At 38.0% G+C, this 25,774-nt stretch overlaps 2 protein-coding genes across 2 annotated transcripts; one reads left to right on the forward strand and one right to left on the reverse strand.

The window, feature by feature from the left end:
- Positions 1-418: 418 nt before the first annotated feature.
- rnaset2l (ribonuclease T2, like) lies at positions 419-5,424 on the forward strand. The gene is made up of 10 exons (XM_039671289.2): positions 419-530; positions 617-710; positions 794-851; positions 1,045-1,112; positions 1,430-1,487; positions 1,572-1,639; positions 2,151-2,264; positions 2,338-2,386; positions 2,481-2,555; positions 4,663-5,424. The coding sequence occupies exons 1-10, from the start codon at positions 521-523 to the stop codon at positions 4,852-4,854; spliced, it is 786 nt and encodes a 261-aa protein (XP_039527223.2). The 5' UTR covers positions 419-520; the 3' UTR covers positions 4,855-5,424.
- Positions 5,288-24,635, reverse strand: supt5h (SPT5 homolog, DSIF elongation factor subunit). Its single transcript, XM_039671287.2, has 30 exons — positions 24,502-24,635; positions 23,917-24,049; positions 21,392-21,536; positions 21,212-21,277; positions 20,196-20,207; positions 18,980-19,049; positions 18,832-18,900; positions 18,623-18,688; positions 18,488-18,518; positions 18,334-18,402; positions 17,845-18,096; positions 17,672-17,761; positions 17,045-17,115; positions 16,849-16,954; positions 16,676-16,769; positions 15,308-15,444; positions 12,967-13,122; positions 12,712-12,858; positions 10,658-10,804; positions 10,446-10,571; positions 10,276-10,360; positions 9,946-10,059; positions 9,687-9,789; positions 8,598-8,725; positions 8,411-8,516; positions 8,169-8,327; positions 7,923-8,091; positions 7,375-7,578; positions 6,990-7,085; positions 5,288-5,634 (listed from the first exon to the last, which is right to left on the reverse strand). The coding sequence occupies exons 2-30, from the start codon at positions 24,004-24,006 to the stop codon at positions 5,494-5,496; spliced, it is 3,249 nt and encodes a 1,082-aa protein (XP_039527221.1). The 5' UTR covers positions 24,007-24,049; positions 24,502-24,635; the 3' UTR covers positions 5,288-5,493.
- Between the last annotated feature and the right edge of the window lie 1,139 nt (positions 24,636-25,774).

Raw genomic sequence — 25,774 nt, forward strand, 5'->3', positions numbered from 1 at the left:
TACTCAAATTACTAATGAAAAATTGGTTCATAAAATTAGTTAGTTAAATTACTTCTGAACTGAGTTTAAAATTATTTTAATTTTGAATAACGTTTTAAGTTAATTAAATTAGTTAGTTAAATTAGTTAATTAAATTAGTTAGTTAAATTACTTTTGAACTGAGTTTAAAAATTATTTTAATTTTGTATAATGTTTTATTTATTATTTTTTTTGTGTATTTTGGATTCATTTTGTGTATTTTGACTTATATTGATTAATTAAAAGGCAATGTAAAACCATATGTTGTCATAACTTATTGATAGGATAACTTTTTCATGTGAGAAACAGACGAGAGATATTTACTTTCTCAAATTCTCCCCAGTCTCTTACTTGTAATGTGTCGCAGTATTGGTTCCTTTTCTCAGGCATGCAAACAGAGCATCCTCTAGTCAAGATTGTGGTGTGTATCGCTTCTGCATTATCAGGGAAAGGAAACTGAAGCTGGCACTCTGTCACAGGCTTTCAAAACGGCTGGACCAACATGAGCTATGGTAAGCATTTTCTGTTGTTTACAAGAGCTATATTTAACCTTAGACTCTATTGTTTTGAATTCTATACTTAAACTGTATTGTTTCAGATAAACACATCCTCTGGGCCTGCACCACTGCTCTGTTCACTTGTTTGGTACTGGCGTATGATAACGGGCATTGCTCTGGGATTGTCACGAAGCAGTAAGACACAATTATTCAAACATTTATCTGTCAGGAAAGCAGACTGGTTAAAGAGTCATATGGCACTGCTTTGTCATTTTCAGCTTATGCAACTGGACTTGTATGCAACTCACTCTTCAATGGCCTGGGAGTTTCTGTATAGTATGTCTTTATATTATATATATATCACAACAGTGCTAGCAAAACTTTACACAACACTACATTGCAATCCACCTGAAATCATGTGAATCTTTTAACTCACATTGATATTGAAAACTAACTGTCTGCCGTTCATGTTGCACATGCTATCACTTCTACTTAACACGATAATTCATATTTTTCCATCTTCCCACAGGATCTTAACAACAAAACCATTTGCAAAATACCTGAGACTGTTCGCAACTGGACCATCCATGGCCTATGGTGAGAAATTCAGTGGATGTTCCCACTTCTGCTGTATTTTTTATTGTTTCTCTAACATTATTCATTTCTTTATTTTGAAATCTGAGATTTATTCTGATGACAAAAAAAAAACAACAACAAAAAAAAAAAAAAAACATTGGACATCCACTGGAATTAAAAACATTATTACAAGCTTACCGTTTTGAATCGAGCTATGGCAAGCAGATAGTTTTGAACACTTGCTGGTTATGTATTTTCTCAAATATGTATTTTGAATCATTTTTAACCCTAAAAAAGCTATAGACTTCAGCTTTAACTGTTTTTCCAATGACTCTTAGGCCTATGCGTACAGGTCACTGCTGTGACTGCTGGCCGGTATTTCATTCCCATCTTCAAGTAAACATGTCTCAATCCTCTGTTTGTTTTTTTATTATTTTAAAAAGTAAAATATACAATTTGATCGATCATGTTTATGTTCAGGAAATCGAGCCTGAACTCACTCAGCTCTGGCCATCATTAATCAAAGGAAAACACTTCTTCTTCTTCTGGTAAACAAGTCTTATCATCTTTTCATGTTTTATTATATGTGCTTTGTTAAATATGGGGTTGTTCTAGACTACTTAGATTAGTTAAATCAGTATTCATTTTGTGGAATACTGAATCTGTTTTTGTGCAGGTGAGATGAGTAGACGTGTTTACAGGCGTCAGGGCGGGACAACCCGTCACTCACATGAGATTCACCAATAGCAAACCACAACCATCTAATCAATTCCCCATGGAGAAAATAAGCCCCGCTCTACACTCTTTTTCTTGTTCGATAAGCCGTTTCATGCCTATAGGCTATCACAATAGGAAAGAAAAGACTCAACTTTTTTTTTCATTCTGACTTTAAAGTTATGTTGATTTAAGTTTACAAGGGTACAGGAATTTAAAAAATATATATAGTATATTTGCACGGGCAAATCCTTTCTCCTTTACAATGAACAGAGCATCTAAAACGTTGTGTCTGATAGCAGCTCAGCTGTATTGAGAAGTGATAGTGATTGATTTAATTGGCAGGAAGGAGGAATGGATTAAACACGGGACGTGTGCAGGCTGCGATGAGACCATGGGTTCACCACTTCTATATTTCCAAGCTGCAGTCAAGCTTCGGAAACTCTTTGACATTGATAGGTGGGTGTTATTAGTACATATAGCATGATATCTTATCATGAGCTCATCTATTTGTCCCTTCTATTTTTTGTAGTGTCTTGGAAAGCTCTGGAATCAAAACCTCATGTAATGTGTCATATAAGGTAGGTTTCTGGATTCGCCATGAATCACGATGTATCATATTTAATACAATTATGAAACAACGCTTCATTAATCTTTCCATTATGTGATCTGCAGCATGACGACATTCGTGGCGCCCTGACCCCGCTGTTTGGAAACAACTTTGATTTGCAATGTGTGACAGACAGCGATGTGAGATGAAATGTTAAATTGAATTAATATGAGTCAGTAAACAAATACATTGAGTTGGGTTAAAGGGATAGTTCACTTTGAAATTAATTTTTGATATGTTTTAGCTTACCTCAAGGGCATCCAAAGTGTCTTTGTTTCCACAGCATTTTCAATTTTTACATTTTTCGGTCAAAACGGCGTTGTCTGTTAGTTTTAGGGGGTCCACCTCAAAGAGCATGCACAGAGAAGTCAAAATTAAACATGATTTAATGACTCGTGAATGTAAGTACACACTGGCGTTCTCAGTCAATCGTTCTCTGAGTTTTGTTTTCATGATAATCTAATGTATAGAGTTTTATCTCTAAAAACTGTTTAGCGTATATAATGCTAGTAATGGGGGCATTGACTAAGTAAAAAGAAATCGCTAGTTTTACACCACTAACAAGGCTCAAAATAGCCCCAGACTAACACAGTAACATAATGAGGCTCCACACATGCAAAACGAAGCATTGAGAACTTTGTAAGTGTACAGACCATTTAATAAGAAGATACTTTATGAAGACAGTTCACTTCGCGTATACAGACAGGAGCCATCTTAAAAAATAGTCTCGATAAGTCAATCCCCGAACGCCGTTCATTCAGTTCAGAAGTTCGCTGAACTTCATACAGTTCAGATGACTCAGCACGACGTTCGTGGTTTGACTTATCGAGACTATTTTTTAAGATGGCTCCTGTCTGTATACACGAAGTGAACTGTCTTCATAAAGTATCTTCTTATTAAACGGTCTGTACACTTACAAAGTTCTCAATGCTTCGTTTTGCATGTATGGAGCCTCATGAGCCTTGTTAGTGGTATAAACTAGCGATTTCTTTTTACTTAGTCAATGCCCCCATTACTAGCATTATACGCTAAACAGTTTTTAGAGATAAAACACTTTACATTCGATTATCATGAAAACAAATCTCAAAGAACGATTGACTATGTACCGATGTTTTATTAGACCGGTTCATTGTTCGCCGGAGTCCTCCTTTAAGATACGAAACGAGCGGTTTGTGTGAGAAAACGAACAGTATTTATATAGTTTTTACCTCTTGTTAACAGCCGTCGAATTGATCTGAATCAGATGTTCAACTGAACCGAACCGTCTCCAAAGTTTTACGCCGGAAGTGATCTCCCAGACAGCAAACTGACATTGAATCAATGTGGAAACGACGTCTCTCATGACATTGAAACAACGTTGATTTGCTCATCGAATTAACGTTGAACCAACGTCAGACGCGGCATTCTTCAAAGCTAAATGAAATCGAAAATTAGTTTGCTTTCATAACGTTGAAACAACGCGTTGATTTCAAGTTGATTTTCCGTTAGTTTTGAAAGAATGACGCATCTGACGTTGGTTCAACGTTAATTCGATGAGCAAAACAATGTCAGATCAACGTTGTTTCGATGTCATATTTCCACGTCGATTCAATGTCAGTTTGCTATCTGGGTCTTTCGCGGGTCTACATCACGCATTAACACGGAAATTTCGGAAGTTTTACCTTTCACTAAACAAATTTAGATATACGGGAAATCGCAAGACGATTTCGACATATCTAAATATGTTTAGTGAAAGGTAAAACTTCCGACATCTCCGTGTAAACAATGCATGACCTAGACGCGCGAGAGATAACTTCCGGCGTAACTTTGGAGATGGTTCAGTTGAACATCTGATTCTAATCAGTTCGACGGCTGTTAACAAGAGGTAAAAACTATATACTGTTCGTTTTCTCACACAAACCGCACGTTTTATGTCTTAGGCCATCAGTGTGTACTTACATTTACGAGTCATTAAATCATATTTAATTTGGACTTCTCTGTGCATGCTCTTTTAGGAGATCCACGTAGACCTGCATTAAATGACCGACAGACAACAATGGTTTGACCAAAAAATGTCAAAATTGAAAATGCTGTGGAAACAAAGACACCTACATCTTGGATACCCTTGAAGTAAGCTAAAACATATCAAAAATTAATTTCAAAGTGAACTATCCCTTTAACAAATCAGCCAAAATCATGAATGAATAATAAAAAAAGTTACAATCAGTACTAATCCCAAAAGCATAATAGTCATTTCCATATTTTCAGGGCCGTGAAGCATGGATTCAGCTGAAGATCCATCTCTTCAGGAACCAAACCCTTGGATGCTCCAAACAAGAACAAGAGGAAGTGTTCAATACATTAGCGTCGTTTAACAGCCCAGGACATCCCTGTCCGAAGAACACCACCATTTTTTATGTTCCAATTAACTATGAGAAGCCTCATAAGCCCTGTAACTAATAGAAATTGTAGCTATAGACTTTCACTGTTCTCACGTTTGACTGTCCTCTTTCAGTCCTCAGACCTGATTCACTTAAAGAAAAATGCTACAGTGCATAATTCCTAAAGTATTCAAACTTGGGGTATTTTTCCCTCTCAATAAATATGCAAGTTACAAGGGTTAAAGTGTTTTTAAAGACCTTTAATGTACTCAGAATATACACCAATTGTCAATGACATTAAAGGTTCAGAATGTAATGGAATATGATGTTGAATTAAGTTTGGTGGTGGAAGGACACAGTGGTTGAACTACTGGAGCTCAAATCACTCATAAGTGAAAACAAAATTTGATTTCCTTTTTATGGTTGATGTTCCGAATATTGGCAGGCAGTAAAATGGTTTAAAACGAACAGCCAAAAGCAATTAAATATTTCATGCGAACACTCAGGATGGATGGATTTAGGAACTCGGTTCACATTTTATTTGACATGGAATCAATTTGCCAAAAAGTACGATTCTACATCACAGATGAAACAAAAAACAGACTAATCACTAAAATCTTCGACCAATAAAAAAACAAAAAAAAAAAAACAGCTCACTGAAACCGACTAATCTGCAGCATCTGCAAAAAGTATTCAATACTTAAATGTGTGGGTTTCTTCACACTTCCAATTTGCCAAGGAAGCGGAGATTGAGAATCTTCAGTTGCTCATCCAGTTCCATTCTAACAATGCCGTCTTCGCCATCAATACTGAGCAGGACTCCTGTGGCCTCCCTGTCCTCTCCCAGAATCACTTTCACCTGAAGAAGAGCACACGTTTTCATTTCAGAGAAACTTTTTTTCAAATGTCAACGATTATGACACATACACACAATCACAAGGGTCTTAAGTTGAGTGAGTCTGCATTTCCGGTTAATTTAGCGTGCGCGGTTCAGCAGGAGGAGCGACGTGCTTAAATTTAAGCGATATTCTGTGTGGTTGCTTCATTTCTTAAACTCCTCACGCCTTATCTGCCAATATAGCTGCAACGATGAGGAAAACACAACGGAGACAAGCAAAAATTGGGCTGGTTGAGTCTCTTTACCTCAGTGTCTGTGGCATGGATTTAATTCATGAGTGATTTCAGACTGCATAAAAGGTGAATATATGCTTCATTGCTTCTTGCAGCTATTACTTTCATGGTTATGGTTTTGCAGTTCTTTAAATAAAAATAATAAAAAATACTAAAAAAATAAATAATATAATAAAATGAATTATAAACATTTAAATGGTCGCTCTCGTAAAAACTTATATTTATTTAAACATGCATTAAATATTACAGAACATATAATATAATGAATATGTATTGGTGCATATATTTAGCAAAATGCTCCTCTCAAGAGTTAATTTTTCAAGCGGACTAATGAGTTTATGGTCACTGGATATGAGTTTTCTGAGGTAAATGTGACGTTACATGACGCCCCAGCTATCAATATGCGGGAGACTTGGGATTGTAAACTGTGGCTTTTTTGAAGAGTGAACGGTGTCAACTCGCTGGAAATCCGAAAAACGTCCACACCTGCGACTTAAATGATCAGTTGCCATGCTATATTCTAGAGGAGATTGACCATAGACTCACAGCACTTTTTTTTTTCGCTTGGCACGCCGACCGGACAGGGCAGCATTGACCATTCCATTTTTTAATACGAAGTTCGAGATTGTGACTTAATTTCGGTGAATTTCGATTTGACACCCTTAGTAAGTAATCAACTGAGGAAGTTTCATGGTGATATCTAATATTTTAAAAGTTTACCCTATTCACCTGTAGTGTCTCACCTTAAAGGGTTAGTTCACCCAAAAATGAAAATTCTGTCAGTATTTACTCACCCTCATGTTGTTCCAAACCTATCAAATATCTTCCTTCGTGTTCAGCAGAACAAATAAACACATAGAGGTTTGGAACAACATGAGGGTGAGTAAATACTGACAGAATTTTCATTTTTGGGTGAACTAACCCTGTAAGGGAAAAGAAACGTTTAAAAAAGCATTTTTTTAATAAGGTTAAGTGCTCATGGCTCATTTTGTTCATTTGTAAGTACAAAATATATACTGGATCATAATTTTCTTGCCATGATATTTAGTAGATTGGGAAATGGTTCCATAAGTTCAGCAGTACCTTGTTGTTTTTGGTTGGTGTTACAGGTTCCAGGTGTTCACTTGAAATACTAACAACCTTCTCTATGTCTTGCAGGAAAACCGAGCACATCCCCCCCTTTGTGAAAGAGAGAAAAAAAAAAGGCTTCCATGAACTTTTTTCCCCACAAACAAAACATGATATTTCAAATCGTTATCTCTCAACAAACAATCATGTTATGAATGATAAAATTTAATGGGGAATAACATATCACAACATGGACAAACATAATTATCAAAATCAGCTCCGGGCATCTCAACCCAACAGAGAGAATGTAAATCCCCAACCCACATGCTTCTGCTTGTAGAATCTTTCTGACAGTCTCAGCACATTTACTTTTCAAAAAAAAAAAAAAAACTCGACTCACAGTCACGCTTCGGATGATACCGGTCTGATTGATGACGCCTCCATCCAGGAATGTGTCTTTCACACGCACCATGATATCTGTGGTGACCCAGTCATTGGAGGCTTGGTCGATGTTAGATCCAGGGGTGTGAGGGTTGTATCCTCCCGGAGATGGAGCTCCAGGAGTCATGGGACTGTACCCTACCGGACTGGGACTCGGACTGGCCTGAGGAGCACAATTTAATACCGATTCATTCAAATAAAGACTCCCTTATTGCTCTAAGCTCGAGATGCACTGTAATTGCGGCTGATTTTCGGCTGAGACAACAAAAAATAGTTTCCAGTCTATTTAATTTGCTTTTCTCTAGTTTTGACTGAATCAGTGTCAATCTGACTATCGCCTAGTCGATAATACGTGAAAGATTAGATACATTTCTATTGAATGTGCAGGTAGGCAGACAGCAATTATGTGTGTGACCATGAACTCACACAAATGCGACATCATCAAATTTTAGCTCTTACTTTTTCTCAGATATTTTTAACTTACTTTTTTAGCTGCCAAAATGTTACCTGGTAGGCCATTGGTGATGGGGTGGGGTGGTAGCTGGCGGGCGAGTGCGTGTTTTGGTACCCCACTGGGCTTGGGGCCACTTGGTGGTAACTCTGAGGGCTGGGGCTGGGCTGGTAAGATCCCTGTGGAGAGGGCGCTGCATACGGGGAGAACTGGTCGGTGTTGTACCTACGGTGCAAAAATGAACTCAGTTGAAGATGATCGAGCCAGGTAACAAGCATCTGAGCATCTGAATAAACACTCACATGGCAGGAGTCCCAGGAGTCTGAGGGTTATACTGAGGGTTGACCTGTGGAGAGGGTACTTCTGGGTAGCCAGGAGTCTGAGGGTTGGGTGTACCACCATAGCCTTGAGGAGATGGAGAGGGCTCGTCATCATAAGCAAACTCATATTCTTCATCGGGCCTGAAAACAGAGGGAAAATAAGTTGAAGTTGGTGTGTATGCGAGATTGTTTGTTTGCACTGATCATCTCACTTGGCTTCTTACCGTGATGGTGTGTTTGGATTGTTGGGGTCCCATGCACCGCTCTGACCTGGCGTCCTGCTGCCATCATGCAGAGGAGTCTGAGAGCCATAGTGAGGAGTTCGGCTTCCTGTGAGCAATGAAAGACTTAATAAAAAAAACTAAATGTGTTACATAACATCAAGATCTATAAAAATATATTGTTTCTTACCATCATGGAGGGGTGTCTGGCTACCATACATGGGAGTACGTGAGGCAGTTCCATAAATGGGCGTCTGGGAACCATACATTGGGGTTCGTAAATGGGTGGAAGACTTTCCTTGCCTTTCTTTACCACCCCTGGTTCAAAGAGAGCAAAAAGGTTGAAAGAAGATATTCAGGGAAACAAAGTTCACAGAAGAAACTTGTTTTACAAGACAGTCAAGTAATAAAACCTACACAACAATTCAAAAGTTTAGAGACAGTAAGAATTTTTTTCCCCCAAAAGATTCACCAAAAAAAGATATTCAGCAAATTGCTAATTAATTGACCAAAATTGATAGCTTTGCCATGAAAGGACAAAAATACATTTTAAAATGTATTAAAATGTATTATAGTACTTTTGATCAAGTTAATGCAGCCTTGGTGAAAATGAAACCTTTCAAAAAAATTTTTTTACATGTTTAAATGGTAGTGTCACACAGATATCAGATGTCAACACACTAAAAGTAACTATCTACTCAGGAATCTCTGAGGTATGCTATTTGCAAAGCTTGTTCCAGCATTATCGATCCCTTTGCTGTCAGAGAACTCCTACAGTTGGACATGAACTATCAGTGATATGAGGCAGAAGTGTCAAACAACAGTTGTGGATCTCTGCTGCTTATATATTTATATTTTCTGTGTGGGAAACAGGGGTGGACCAAGAGAATTATTTAAAGGGTGACATCAGGACTGTGAGGGGTGGCAACACCAAAGCAAATAAGCCTTCAATTATCTATACTACATAATGCTATAATTACATACAAAATACAGCTTCAAGCGGCAATCATCAGTGTCCATGCAACGCTTACATTTTTATTTTATACTGGGAAAAATCTGGGGTGGCAATTTTTTTCTTAGTTTGTCAGATGCCATCCCATGCCACGCAGGTAGATCCGCCCCGGTGGCAAAACGTGATGTAAATGTGTTAAAGCAGAGCTGAGAGTAATGCACTTTCAATGGTAGCTTGAAGTTGTGTCATAAATATGGAATAAAAAAAAAAATGTAGAACAGGAAGGAGTTTTTCCTAAAAACTGCAGACAGATGACTGATAACATACACAGTTGTAAGACGCTGGCGGTCCACAGAAATGGTCTGGCAAGTTGAGTGGAGCTCTACCCTAGCGGTTGATTCTGTGGCATCCTTCACAACTCCGATGTAGCCTGTGGAATTGAATAAAGGTGATGAAAAACTTGTGGCTTTGGCACTTAAGTCACACTTACCATGTATACATTTCATGGCATTCTATATCAAAATACCAAACCAAAGCAAATAGAGTTGGTTAGAAATAACAAAAAGTTGGTTTCAAATAATTTAACCTTTGTAAGGTCCCTGGGATATACGGACAGTCTGTCCAATTAGATCATTGTCTCGTCGACCGCGCCCCCGACCCATGCCGCCACCACCACCTCCTCCACCTCTCTGCTGCTGACCTGGAGGGAAGACCACAACAGATAATGCCCAGTTAAAAACAGAGGCTTCTATTAATACGATTCAAATGCTCAAAAGGCAACCAGAAGTTGCCATTTGCAAGTGTTTAAATGCATAATAAAATCTTGTAGTATTTGAGCAAGCAAACTTTTTATTTAAAACCCCCCAATCCTTCAACTACTGTGACACAACCCTTTCAGTTAAATAAACACGCTTACCACCTCCACCAGGGTGCATTGGACTGCTGATGCGTGGACTCATAGGAGCAAAGCCCCCCACTGTAAAATTGGTCACATCTCTGGGCTTTGGGAACAAAGGACAAGGACTGTTTAGGATAGGGAAGTTGGGAAAAACATAAGATTTGTCCACAGGTGTAGAACAGACCTACCTTTGAGCCACCCGCCAGAACGAGGTGACGTGCCTTACAGACAAACATGCCTCCATTTTCAACCAGCTTCTTGCAGTGAAGAAAAGCAAAGCCTCTGAAGATGTGGCGAATTTCACCTTCCCGGCCCTGACAAATTATATAAAAGAATATTAACTTCCTTTCGGTTACACAGTAAATGTCAAAAATCTTTGGCCCAGGTCTCTGGTAGGTACCGAATGAGGTCCATCGATGACTTTTACAATATCCTTCACATGGATGTTGTTTTGCTCAGAGTCGAGAGCGACAGCAAAGCGGTTGTCCTTCCGTCTGTTCACTGCCTGGTGTCGTACGGTTAAAACTTTCCCGTGCATGTTCAGAACCTAGAAACAAATCATTGTGAAAGAAAATTTGATCAAATAAATGCAGACTTGTTGAGGATAAGGGACTTTTTGCCAAAAACATTTTAAAAAATCTTATCAAACATTTGAACAGTAGTGTGCCATAGTTACTCTTTTACTTTTTCACATAACTCTTTACTGGATAGAGTAAATGAGGTTGTGGATGACGCATGATTTTCTTAAAGCAGGCATACAAAAAAGCAGTGTGGAAACATTGGAATTACTTCCAGTGCAAACACAAACATGATCAAAGCTTTTCACAGATCCCTAATATCACTGTTATCAGATGTAAATTCTGTCTTGACATGTTAATGCATTACAAGCTTAGGGGCAATACTTAAACTACAATGCTTGTGATGTTTAGAAACATTGCCAAGATGGTGACAGAGTGAACTGACTTAACCCCCAGAGGTTTAAGGTGTTTTGGGGTCCTTGAGAGGTTTTGACTTGCCCAGACATTTGTGCTTTGTTCAGTTGCTCATAAACAAAGGTGTCATTCCACTCTATTTAGCACAAACAGGGCTACCATAATATGTGAGCAACCTGTATGTACATGTTTGTATTTTGGAGAGAATAATGTTTATGCATGGTTATTGAAAAAAAAAATGAAGTAAAAATAAAGTTTCTGAAATAAGGCCACAAAACACAATGTGTCAACAAGACTTTTGACTAATGGATGTTGTCGACTAGTTTTTGCTTCAAAATGATCTGAAAATCATCTTGCCTAATCATTCACATAAAACAATACTTTGATATAAATTTTGTAAGGCACTTTTAGAAGGGCAATATGATCACAAATAATAAGTGGTTGACACCTGAGAAGACAATGACCTGAGCATTTCAGTCAGGTGAGTCACAGAGGGAACCACAAGAAAGAATGCAAGGACAAAAGAAATATATACATATTTATTAGTGCTGCACGATTAATATCGGAATCACGATGTCAAGCCTATGTGATTATATGATCGCTCATTTTTAAAAGCAAAGTTTTATAAGCTCTTTTTTTAAGTTTTATGAGCATTTGAGCTTATAAAACTTAAACTTAGTTATTTTCTTTTAAAAATGAGCGATCGTTTCACTTGATGAGACCCTTATTCAGTGTCTGGAATCGTTTAAAGCCCTTTGAACAGTTTGCAATTTGTACTGAAAGGGTCTTTTGGACCTTGAACCATTTGGTTACCAGTAAAGTGCGTTATATGGAGAAAAATGCTGGAATGTTTTCATCAAAAACCTTAATTTATTTTTATTTTGACTGAAGAAAGAATGACATGGACATCTTGGATGACATGGGGTAAGTAAATTATCAACAAAAGTTTTTTGAAAAGTGAACTACTCCTTTAAGCCATTTTTAATTTTTAAAGATGTATCTGTGAAGAAAGGCTAGTTAATGCATTGTGAACGATATGAAGACAAAATATTTTATTAACTAACATTAACAAAGGCTATTGCTTTCTGTTAATTAATGCATTAACAAATGAGACACTTATTGTAAAGTGTTACCAAAAAATATATTGCCTAACAAAAAATTTAACCTAACCTAAAATACCCAAATATGATATGACAGTACCAATCATAGCTTTTAATGTTTTGCATTGCTGTTTGAGCGCATGTGCTGAAGCTGAAGACGCGCTCGTTATGCTGAAACACTGGCGAAAATGAATTCACAACATTCTTTTACAGTCGTGTTGTTGTTATAATGTTATCAAGCCTATGTGACCGATTTGTGCTGCACATGTTGCACTGTATCTTCCTTTTGCACAGGCACGTTTGCCAACCCCAAAGGGTTACAGGAACTATGGTGAAAAGTGTGCTGCTGCTGTGAAGAAACACAACCAGCAAGGATTTTGCTCACATCACACTTGAATTCCTCTGTTACTCCTGGAATTTACCTGGAAGGTCTCTCTCTCCAGCCTGACAATGACACCTACAGTTTGGGGGTCTAACTGTACCAGCTCTCCCCACTCATGCTGGCCTCCTGCATCCACACCTGATGCAGTCTCAGAGCACAGCTGCAAGTCCCGGGGCAAGACCTTCAACTGGAGCAAAAAGAGACATCACTTTAAACGAAGAACACACAACATTGACAACTGTATAGTCTGTGTTTTTCTGAATGGGGAATTCCATAGCTTACTAGTGAAACCTACCTCATGCATGGTGAGATCCGAGAACAGAATGACAAAGTTCTCCTCCACACGGACTATGAGGCCCGTGTCACCTTCAAAACGCCCTGCGATAACCTTCACGTGGTCACCCATACGGAAGTACTTCCTCAACTCATGAGCTGGAAACTCAAGAGGGTCCTAAATAAAACAAGGACAAGACAGTGAAGCAATAATCATAGTGCAAAAAAGGGACACAGATACTTTATTAATCCTTACCTGCGGTCATTCAGAACATTTAAACTATTTCTTTCTCTTTTTATTGGCTATTGTTCACGAGGGGAGTATTTGTGCTAAATCGGTGCAGATTTGGCTTCATTGTCTACCAAAGAAAAGTGAGTAATCATAGTAACACTCGCATTTGAAAGGTTGGTCAGGTGTTCATTTCAAACCCTGCCTATAATATATTAACTAAAAAAACATGCTATATCCTATAATAATAATATAAAACAAATAAACAAACTAAATTAAAGGCACAACATGCAGGAATCTTTCGCCACCAGGGGTCGCTAAACTCTTATAATAACAAAGGCGTATAATGAAGTATATTCCGCATTAAGCACAAGTATGGATCTTGTCGTCAAGCTGACGGATCTTTTATGGATGAGTGAATACAGTGATGTTTTTAACATGACTAAATACCTGGGGATGATAATAGACCATAAACTCACATTCGAAAGTAACTGTGAAGTGGTGTGTAAAAAAGGGCATCAGCGCCTGTCTTGTTTGAGGAAATTGAGCAAATTCCAGGTTGACAAATCTATCATGACCTTATTTTATCATGCGTTTATTGAGTCAGTTCTATCATTTGCACTCGCAGCCTGGTTTGGAAATCTCACTTTGAAAAATAAAAACTCACTCAACCAAGTAGTAAAGTGGTCTAGTAGGCTGATTGGTGAGCAACAGCCTAACGTGGAGACCTTATACACAAAACAGGTACAGCGCATAACTAGATCAATTTTATGACAGTTCTCATGCACTGCACACAGAGTTCCAGCTTTTACCCTCTGGGCGTAGGTTTATGATCCCCAGGTGTAAAACAAAAAGGTATAAAAATAGTTTTGTTCCTGCAGCAATTACTCTGACGAACAAGATATAACTATATTTTGCACAATTGTTCATTCTCCTCCAGTTTTTATACCCGTCTATTTTTCAAACGAATTGTACTTCTGTATTTAAAACCTTTTTACCTGTATCTTACATAAAATGTTTTTTACATATGTTCATGTATTTTATTTTTGTTTTTGACCATGTGTGGTAATGTGATGATGTGTGAAATGTGATGTGTGACTCTACTGCAAACAAAATCTACCTTCAGGTATAAATAAAGTAAAGTAAAGTAACTTTTGTGTGAAGCAGGGCACGATTGCTAGACGTATACCAGCGCCACACGCAATGTGAGTCCCGTGGATATCAAGAAATAGGGACATTTCATTCTACCAAACTACAAGTGCTGAATTACTACTTGCACAGGTCAGTTTATTAGAGGAATGAAACTTAAGGTAACAGCGCTGCTTCACTTGCTCTAACAATTACACTATCACACTAAACGGCATTTGAGTGTGTTGAATGTTGTCATTTAGGTTGTTTGTTGGCTGTGTGAAACTAGATCAACATTAGAATAACATAGATCAAAATCTAAAATTGCATCATGTTGACCTAAATAACATTGATTAGTTTTATGTACATTTGCTCACCTGTCTAATAAAGTACACTCAACACTCGGTCAAGTCGAAGTTAGTCGCGGACGTAGAGCTCTCGGCATCTCGAAAGATTTTGATCTTCGTTTTAGTCCTCTTTTTGTCTCAAAGTCTGCTTGTCATGGTCCATAATGTTTAAACAAAACAACAACAGCGTGAGCATCTTGCTATGCATAACGGCAATAACCCGGTCTGTCGCCATGATTCCTATTGCACTGCAAACCTAGTGGAAACCGGGGCTAACAAGGATATGACGCCATTGACTGGCGACTCCTCACCCCTGCTCACATGCCCCGTTTCCTTGGTTAAAATCGCAATTCTCACGATTTACAAATAGTTGGAAACATTTGGGATATTGTAAGTAATCAACTAAACAAAATATATAACATTGGCCTGGTGGTTTTTGGATATTTTACTGCAAAAATCCTGCATATTGTACCTTTAACTAAAGCATACATCCCCTATTTTAATACTAAGAACATAGATAAAATGATGTCATGGTGGAATCACCCAGCCACTAAACGTGCTCAGCCGAAACACCTCTAGACACTGCAGAATCGGATTTATGACATTTGAACTCTCGCAATGCAAAGCTTTCGCAACTCCATTTGTGTTGATTTGTTCACCTTGAGGTCTTCATGTTTGGGCATGATGGTGATCTTGTTGCCATCCACACTCAGGATTTTGCCCTGAAGGTTGATCAACTCTCCCTCACACACCTCCACATTGTCTCCAGCCTGAAGGTTGTGCTCTCGCTCCTTACCTATTAATAGTATAAATAATAAATATTCTAATATAAATAATACCTATATTATAGGGGTGGCACGGTACATGAAAAAACACCCGAACCGTTCGGTTCGCTTGTCTCGGTTCGGAGCGTGTGTGCGTCTCACGGTTCGATGCATGCGCAATGTAACCCGTTTTCTTTTCGCGCGACATAAGCTTGTTCGACTGCACAGAGCGACCGGTGAATAACATCAAACTAGTGCGAGAGCGATGGCTCCGTATGCTTTTCAATCAGCCGGTTCAAGTTAGTAAACAAGCCAATAAAAGTGGAGTATGGAGCGCTGCAGGTCACGGCACGTGGAGAAATGGCAAGTGGGAGAGATGAGGGAGTTGGAGCATGCGCCAGCGTCGTATAAGTCTATGGTATAAGTCCAGTGTGCGGGAACATTTTGGATTTCATGTTATGATATTTTAATATAACGCTACAGTGGCACTTTATGTTTAGATAAGAGCTTCATTCAAATGTTTCCAAATGCTGCACTTTAATTTCAAGTGAAAAAAAAGTACCCTCACTCTCTGGGAATAGAAGCATTGTTGATACTGTCTTTTGTGTTGAGGTTGAACTTATGTTTCACTTTATGTTTATGGCCTTTGCTATTGCTATAGCTAATTATAGGCAATGAGGTTTCATGTATATTGACTTATTCATAAAAGAGCTACAAAAGTTGGCAGTTGATAAATGCAAGTTAATTTCTTTGTGTAAATAAGATTTGTGTGATAAAAATGCACAAGTTCTTGTAGACATAGTGATACACATTCTCCTTTTTTTGGCAAATAAACAAAAAGCATGTCAATGTCTTCTCTCTTGCTGTGTCAAAATCTCACCTAGCTTTCCTCTGAGATAGTCCCAAAATGTGCTTAAAGTCAAAGAGTCAAATTCAGTTTGTGCATGATTGCATGAATATAATATATATATTTTTAATACTGTATCCTAAAGTGTGGATAATTAAGCTATATATCACATGCTGAAGTACATTTCTGGAGTGTTAAAGATTAAAAGAAAAAAATAACAAGAGCCGTACAGAACCGAAAACCGTGACCCTAAAACCTTGATACAAACCGACACCGTCGGTTTCGTGAACCGTGCCACCCCTACTATATTAATATATATACATAAATACAGACAGTTTATGCACATTTTACATGCTATCATTTTTTTCTGGTTTTGATAGACTGTTGCAGAGATCTGCAGTTGTCTGGTTGTCTACCTGTTGTCTCTGTGACTACTTCAAGGTCAATACCCTCTGGCTGGTCCTCAAACTTCTCCAGCTCTGACAGAGTGGGTTTGACCCCATCTGTGATCTGTGCAAAAAGAGACATGGGATGACCCAGTGAACCAATAATGAGCGATTAGAACTAGAATGAGGGTGAAGGCTCTTACCACAGCTGACATGGCAAAGCTTTTAAACAGGAAGCCTTTGCGGCTGTAGCGATTGGCTTCAAATATCATGAAGTCACCGTCATGGCTGACCTCACCACCAAGAGACCTGTGGATCAGAGAACATGTGTCAGTGGGGCCGACATGTTTCAGTGGGTTGTGATTATGACAGACTCAAAATCAAAAAAAGTGCTTTTACCTGATCTTTTCAGCATCAAATAGCCTCTGAGGTGGCCTCTTAAACTTCTTTCTCTTCGCAAACCAATCTTTCTGTGAAATGAACAATAATGTCGGGATCAGGTCACTAAAATGTCACAGTGGATATACACTACCTTTAAAAAGTTTTTGAATGTCTCTTAAAGGGTTAGTTCACCCAAAAATGAAAATTCTGTCGGTTTTTACTCACCCTCGTGTAGTTTTAAACCTCTACCATGTAGTCAATGGGGAATGAGATCTGTTTGATTAAAACATTCTTCCAAATATCTTCCTTTGTGTTCAGCAGAACAAATAAACACATAGAGATTTGGAACAACATGAGGGTGAGTAAATACTGACAGAATTTTCATTTTTGGGTGAACTAACCCTTTAAGCTCACCAAAGCTGCATTTACTTGATTAAAGTATAGTAAAAACAGCAATATTATAATTCTATTACAATATATTTTAAAATGTAATTTATTCCCATAATGGCAAAGGTGAATTATCAGCAGCCATTACTCCAGTGTCAAATGATAATTCAGAAATCATTCTAATATGCCGATTTGGTGCACAAGAGACTTTTATTTTAATCAATGTTGAAAACATGAATATATATTGACATAACCCACCATACTCATCCTCGCTTTGATGCGATCCAAATCAATACGAGGAATCATTTTCAGTGAGATCGTATTCTGGCTCGGTTCAACGTAGTCCACCTGACAAAGGCAAATTTTCAGATTAAAAAAAAAACACTGTAGTTTATTTATGACCATATAGCCAAGTATTATGGTGTACCCACCTGAGCAATGTCATCTTTATAAAGGCCTCTCTTAAGACGAACCCAGGATTTAGGTTTAAGGTTAGTCACTTCCTTAACCACTTTCAGCACATCAGTCATCTCTTTAATGGGCACCATCTGCTGATTCCAAAAGCCCATGCGCAGGTTTCCAACACCCTCAATGGCAGCCTTGACGTGGGTCTGCTTGTACGCCTCAACATAGATATAACCTTTTACATGCTCAGGGGCCACCACTGATTTGATTTGAAGTGGCTGTGCAGAGAAACAAAGCACAACATTTTAGAACAACACACCTTCAAGCAAACATTGTTACACTAAATGTACTGTCTGCACTGCAGTTTTCTTCTCTCTTGGCCTACAATTTGAAAAACAAACAAAGAAAATTGACAGAGAAATCTATTTCAAGAAAAACATCAAGGTGGACGGAAAGGTTTTACACAATGCATCTAAGTTTATGTTCATAAAGTTCTGCGCCTATGGCAAACTTACCGTGTCGGTGCACTGGTAAGCAATGAATTTTCGCATCAAGGCGATGGCAGTAGCTCTCTCCTCTCCAATCTACAGAGAAACAAAAAAATTAAACGGTGCTCATATTGCAGCCTCATCACCCGTAAACCACATGTTAGATATGTCCAGAACTAACCTTACACTTAACGGTCCACAAGTTAGGATCCCTGCAAGAGAACAATCTCTTAACACAAGCTCAGTGGTCTCATATGTATATATATTTAATTCAGCTCATCTAATGAGCAATAAATTGATTTTTTTTTTTTCATACTTGACCCCAGGAAGCAACTGCTGCTGGGTGATGTCATCAGAAAGATCTTCAGAGCCGCCATAGAAACTGAAGTAAACAACAACAGAACAATAACGTTTAGCTAAAATCAAAAAGGTTAAACATTCTTTTAATTGCAAAACTGGCAAGTGCTGAAGTCAGTCATGCATTTCATTAAAGTACCATACACAGATGAACTCTAGTTGACTTACTGCTCGCCCCCTGAGGACTTGGCATATTTCCTCATGTAATACTCCCCCAGAGCTTCCTCACGTGAATCCCTGTAGAGAAACAGGCATTTAAAATGATCTCCATTCTTCAGAATCAGCCAAGTATAAGTGTTTAGTGCAGTTGTCAAACCTCCAGAGATTCTGCAACCTCCTTGAACCGGAGTGATCCTCATCTAAAACTGTTTGGTCAATGTTGGACACTAATGGATGAAAACAGAATAACTAAATGTCAATAAGAAAAAAATATATTACGGCTAGAAAAAAAAAAAGAGAAATTCAAAAACTGCTAGTAGCTATGTTTATATGAAGTGTAATAATCCATTAATAATTCAACCACTAGTGCCTCAAGCTGAATATACCGATTAATCTCGATCCAAGTAAAATTTCTAAAGAATTGAAAGAGGTGGTGGAGAACTTAAAGGGATAGTACACCCAAAAATGACTACGGTACTTCAGTACTACTACTTGTGTCATCATTTACTCACTCTCAAGTTGTTCCAAACCTGTATGAATTTCTTTCTTCTGCTGAACACAAAGGAAGATATTTTGAAGAATATGGGTAACCAAATAGTCGATGAGCCCCATTGACTTCCATAGTAATTTTTTTCTGTATACTTTGGAAGTCAATGGGGCTCATACAGGTTTGGAACAACTTGATGGTGAGTAATTTATGAAAATTTTCATTTTTGGGGCGAACTAGCCCATTCATAGATTTTTTTTAAAACATTGTTTGCAAGACAACATCATGTCAGAAAAAAGTACACTACCATTCAAAGATTTGGGGTCAGTAAGGTTATTTAATGTTTTTAAAAGAAGTCCATTATGCTCACCAAGGTTACGTTTAGTTGAGCATATGTAAATATGTAAAAAAAAAAAAAAAACAGTAATTTGTTGAAATATGATTACAATTTAAAATCTAATTTTTTATTTGAATATATTTCAAAATGTTATTTCTGTGATGCTGAAATTTCAGAATCATTAGTCCAGTCTTCAGTCACATGATCCTTCAGAAATCATTCTAATATGCGGCTCAAGAAACATTTCTTTTTATCTCACTAAATATTTGTGCTGCTTATTATGGAAACTCTGATGCCTATTTTAAGAATTCTTTGATAAATAGGAAGTTCAGACAGAATTTATTTGCAATATAAACCTTTGCAATATTATAAATACATTTACTGTCACTAATCATTGCTAAAAATCTTACTGGCCTGAATGGTAGTGTACATTCAGAATCTGCAATGGGCTGAACTTATTCAGATTTACCTAAAGCAGTGCAATTGAACACATGGTTGATGCATAATAAAAGAGAATATCCATGCACACCAGATGATTTATGCACATACCTTCAGCCTCTTCTGATCAAATCCAGAGTTGAGGGAGGAAGAGAGGAACATGAGCCATAATACAAAGTCATGTGTACACAGCAATTTCAGGCAAGGCCATAAACAGGATCAGGTAAATGGACAAAAAAAAAAAAGAATGGAAATTACCACTGATGAGCAGGCATAGACACGTGATATATATTTAAAGATGGAAACTACGTGATAATGATGTCATGTCACTGTTAGATTATGCAATACAATAAGCACAATTGAATACTATCAAAATAAGGAATTGGGTTTTCTTTTTTGTTCAAAGGAGCATTTTCAGGCAAATGACCATATATGGTTCCCTTTCAGAACTCAGTCAGTCCCCACTACACAGACCCCTGTTAAACAAATGGTGTATTTTATAATGATCCCCTTCATTAACTTTACCCTTACTGAATATGTTGATGACAAAAAATGTATTTGCCATCCATGCTCCTTGTTTAGAAATATTAACAAATTAAACATTTGCCAAACAGCTTTAAAACATCACAAACAGATGTTAGAGGGGTGCAGATTATGGGAATGGATTTTACCGAATGTGAAAATGATTTGAAATTAATCATTCAATTAGACAGAAAAAAAAAAAAAAACAGAGAAATCTGGAGTTGGTTTACCGTTAACTGAAGGAGGCATGCACAAGAAATAAAGAATCAATGAGAGCAAGAAATACATTCAAATTAGCGGCATCAGTTTAAACAACATTTAATTTACAGTCTGTTGTTATTTCCCCTTAAAATGCCTCCATTTCTTCTTTTTTTTAAGCTATGGATATAATATAAAGCATACAGCACATACTGGCAACACAAATATCAACAGAGATTTTAACTCCACCTGCAAGTTTATATTAGGCATATAGTGTGTGTGTGTGTGTGTGTGTGTGTGTATATATATATATATATATAAAATTACTATAAAATAAACTTAATTGTATATAAGTAATTAAGTCATTTCAGCAAAACATTCAGAAATAATTAAAAGAAATGTCACACCTTTTTCTAAAATGTCTTCAGCACCATCCTCCCATGGATCTTCGTCATCATACTCATCATCAACATCTAGTCAAACAGAGATGCATCTTTATACATATACTTTTCAGTTATGCAGAAAAGGCCAAATGTTATAAATTAGTTTAATATAAGAACTATATGTTGGTGAGGGTTTTTTCAAACCTGCTTCATCCAAGATGAAACCACCATGCCGAGGTTTTTTCCTGGGCCTGTCCTCATCCTCTTCCTCCTCTTCATCATATTCCTCCTCATCCTCCAAATCTTCTCCCTCCTCCTCAGCAGCCTTGTCACTGCCAGTTATACTGCCCTGATTGTGAAGGAGATTGTGATGTAAGGGATGTGCTTTTGACCATAGGCAAATCTTTATCAGTGCTCACAGTTATTGGATAAAATAAGCCTTAAAGTCCCCGTGAACCGGAAGTTGCAAACGAATTTTCTCCAGTGTTGTGACGCATTTCTGAGAGAAACGGAATACCAAATGAGGGAAAATAGTGGGCGTGGCTTTCTCTTCCAACTAGCACCTGATTGGATCTAGAAAAATGGGTGCTTCATTCTGAAATGGAGGATGACGCAAGTTTACACACGCTGTCAATCAATGCTCGCTCGGCGCTCGCAAACACACAGCAGCTGTCAGTTGGAGGGGCGTGGTTATGGATGTTAAGGAGACACCCAAACCGCAAAGCCTACGTCATCGGGCAAGGTCCTCCAATGCAGAGGGGAGGGGCATTTTCAAAATTTGATTAAAGATTATGAAGCCAAATTATTTTTTTGTGTGGATTGACTTGCATGTATGAATTGTTCACCACAAAACTTTCAAATTAGGCAAAAAAAAGTAAGTATGGTCAATTTTGATTTCATGGGGACTTGAATGGAAGAGACATGCAATGCCATCTGGCTAAGACTTTATCACCAATAAAATTATAAGTGTTGGAAAAAAAATAAGCAAATAGACTTAGGCTACGTTCACACTGCAGGCTGAAACGACCTAATTCCGATTTTTTTGCCCCTATGCGACCTGTATCTGATTTTTTCATGACAGTCTGAACGACACAGATCCGATCTTTTCAAATGCGACCCAGGCCACTTGGATATGTGGTCTAAATCCGATATGAATCTGATCTTTTGAAATGCGACTTCAATCTGAACGGCCAGGTCACATTTATCCGACCTGCACGTCATTGCACGCACCTGTAGCTAGCCAATACACGCTAACTCCAACGCGTTTCTGCACTGTTACGCGTCTCTTCCTCAGTGTTGAGCCTGAACGCGTTCATATACTGTATTACTGCCTGATGAACATTACTGTGAACACATTCATTCTGGTGTCTGTGAACGTGCGCTCTCTGTCAGTTTAACCTCGTACAGTAGGGTGCCAGATTGATTTCTATAGAGCCTTCCAGGCGAAAACCTGGCTAAAACACATGTAAACATGCCTTAAAATGCCTTAAAATGTAGCGAAAAAACACACAATCTGGCAACACCAGCCACCAGTGTCGCACCGCGGCCGCCGAGGACGCGCACTATCAATTAAACGGGTTTTATGACGAGGTCGGTGAGGATCAGAAAAATCTTACATTTATGGGCAAACTTTGCCCGTCGATAAAATAATTGTTGTCTGTGTTATGGGCTGTGGCAATAATAATAATAAAACAAAAGCTCGCAACAATATGGAAAAAAAGAACTATTCCGCAAACAACAAGTGACGTCGTTGACCGTTGATTACTCTTCTGCACATGCGGGTCACTTCTGGGTCATTTCACGTTCACACAGGAAATCACAAAAGGTCGCATTTAATTGGAAATGTGAACGGCCTTGCAAAAAAATCGAATTTTTTCAAAAAAATCGGAATTGAGCATTAAGCCCTGCAGTGTGAACGTAGCCTTAAATTAGTAATGAATACAAACTTTATATGTTACAAAAGACTACAAATACACACATACATAGCAAGGGTGTCAGTTGGGTATGGCGGCTAACATTCCTTCACTGGCTGGTCAGGTCAATGCAAGTAATATATTTTTATTGCAGGATTAACAGAGTTAAATTACTATGTATGTCTAAAATAATTTGTATTGCTATATAAAACAGAAAAGTAAGTAAATTTAAGCGATCAGGTTGTTATATTCATATCATGCGAGTTTAAGGCCACTGCCAAAGTGTACATTTACAACATGATTGTGCAGCATTACGTATGGTAGCATAAAAGCATAAAAAAAAATGTATGCTACCAAACACACTGCTGAAGTTTCATGAAGATCAGTTAATGTATACAGAAGTTATAACACACTTCCTGTTTCACATTTCTCGCCATTATTTCGTTTCCTCGCCACGGCCAAACAGCTCGAGATATCAAATCCCCAAAAGCAATTTTTCATCCTCAATGTCTTGACTTCACGCTGACCGAATTTCGTGGCATTTTAATTAATACTCTAGAAGTACTTTAAATTGTTTTTAATACTCTAGGAGAAGTACTTTTAAAAAAAATTATTAATTAGTCGTTTGGATTAGTCGACTAATCGAAAAACTAGTCGAAAGATTAGGCGTTAGAAAATTAGTCATTAGTGGCAGCACTATAATTGAAATTTTTGAAGATCAATGGTAAAGCACTCTTCTGGCAACCATACAAATATCCATATAGACTTCCAGCTGTTTTATGATAAACACATTGAAGGAGGAGCTGTTTGTCTCACCTCATTCTCTTCCACCTCCTCAGCTTCCTCGGCCTCGCTGCTGCCAGCACTCTGATTATCGGAAAAATCACTGTCTTCGCTGTCGGACATCTCTTTGTTTTCTTCTTTCCGTGTTATCCAGACGGGAATACCACTGGATAAACAACACAAATTACACGTAAAATGCAATTAATACATAACAAGGACAAATAAATGGAAGATTCGATCATGGACATCTCACATTATACATGCTAGGAGAATGTGCACAAAGCGAATGATGCGAGTCAAGACGTTTAGGCTGCGATATGATTAAACACAGTATGTTAGCTCTTTCCTAGCGTATATGCATAACTCGACTTGGATGTTTAAAACCACAGATAAACATTAATAGTCTTTCTTGGATTTTATTTGTTTACGATGATGTGATGAGCTCTAGCTAATGCTGCTAAATCCAGCCGATAAGGTATTAGCACATGAGCTGGATAACCTACACCTTATTTTACGAATAAAACTCCGTCGTTTAATTGCGACAGTCATGTCTTAATCCATCACAAAACCCATATACCGCTAAACATATTATTAAGGACGAGTAAAAGGTCTTCTTACACATAAACGGCTGTCTGGTTTTGCTTCTATCAGGTTCAGGTAGCGAAGGCCAATGTTGTTTTCTTTCCTTAAACTTCCGTAAGCAACACGCAGAGCGAGAGCTGCACTGCGCCCTCTCGTGGTTGGGAGGAAACCCATGGTGTCGCACACAAAGATTGTGGTGCAAGAACTTTATCTTGTATTTAGTTGCTGATTAACAATCAGTACCTGTTTAAACGTTTTTCTTCTGATAACGTCTTTTATAGCCAACAAAGATTGGTACAAAACAAACAAACAAACAAAAAAACTCTACACTAACATGCACTCAATGTAGGCTGCTGGAAATATGAAAGATTTTTACTACTTCACACAATTCCTTGTTGTTAAAAAGTTAAATATATACTAAAAATGTAGAAAATTACACAAACCTGTTACCACATGATTTTTCCTAATTTCTGCAAAAATAAATAAATAAAAAACATCTGCTTTAAATCCCTTTTGTTTTGAATTGTAAAAAAAATAAAATAAAAAAAATAAGGCCAAGAAATAACATGTTACCATACTTAATAATGCAAACATTATGCATGTGTGCTTTTTATATGCAAACATCTTCAGTATAGCACCAGTACACATTGCATAGCATTGCAGTTCACAAGATCCAGAGGGCAGAGATCCAGATCTAAGGGGTGGAGATGGGTAGGATTAGGGGTGGGGTTAAGGATCAGGGGTGGAGATGGGTAGGATTAGGGTGGGGTTAGGGATCAGGGGGTGAAGATGGGTAGGATTAGGGGTGGGGTTAGGGATCAGGGATGGAGATGGGTAGGATTAGGGGTGGGGTTAGGGATCAGGGGGTGGAGATGGGTAGGATTAGGGATCAAAGGTGGAGATGGGTAGGATTAGGGGTGGGGTTTGGGATCAGGGGGTGGAGATGGGTAGGATTATGGATCAAAGGTGGAGATGGGTAGGATTAAGGGTGGAGTTAGGGATCAGGGGGTGGAGATGGGTAGGTTTAGGTATATGTAAGGTGGGAGGAGTTCACCTTATCTGGAACAGGCCCTTTTGAGGCCTTTTAAATCCATCCATCCATCCATCCATCCACACACACACACACACACACACACACACACGAACATGGGGAACCACCCATAATAGGCAATAACGCAAAGCCATCAATTAGCCAATACTTTGAAATATTGTATTACTTAGTGGCTATTTATTGACAACATGGCATGTAACAAAAGGTCAACATTTGTTCAATAAACTCGTTGTATCATATTTTATGGCCCATACTCAT

The sequence above is a fragment of the Pimephales promelas genome, chromosome 16 (assembly GCF_988280905.1).
Source record: "Pimephales promelas chromosome 16, fPimPro1.hap1.1, whole genome shotgun sequence".
Lineage (NCBI taxonomy): Eukaryota > Metazoa > Chordata > Actinopteri > Cypriniformes > Leuciscidae > Pimephales > Pimephales promelas.

What these genes read in the sequence shown, in the direction of transcription:
- rnaset2l (XM_039671289.2), top strand. An exon ending in TATTTCATTCCCATCTTCAA is followed by an intron (nt 1,488 to 1,571) that starts GTAAACATGTCT and finishes GTTTATGTTCAG; the next exon opens with GAAATCGAGCCTGAACTCAC. An exon ending in CATGTAATGTGTCATATAAG is followed by an intron (nt 2,387 to 2,480) that starts GTAGGTTTCTGG and finishes TGTGATCTGCAG; the next exon opens with CATGACGACATTCGTGGCGC.
- supt5h (XM_039671287.2), bottom strand. Translation starts at nt 24,006, where the DNA reads ATGTCCGACAGCGAAGACAGTGATTTTTCCGATAATCAGAGTGCTGGC. An exon ending in AGGTTGCAGAATCTCTGGAG is followed by an intron (nt 18,901 to 18,979) that starts GTTTGACAACTG and finishes GTTTCTCTACAG; the next exon opens with GGATTCACGTGAGGAAGCTC. An exon ending in CAGTTGCTTCCTGGGGTCAA is followed by an intron (nt 18,519 to 18,622) that starts GTATGAAAAAAA and finishes GTTCTCTTGCAG; the next exon opens with GGATCCTAACTTGTGGACCG.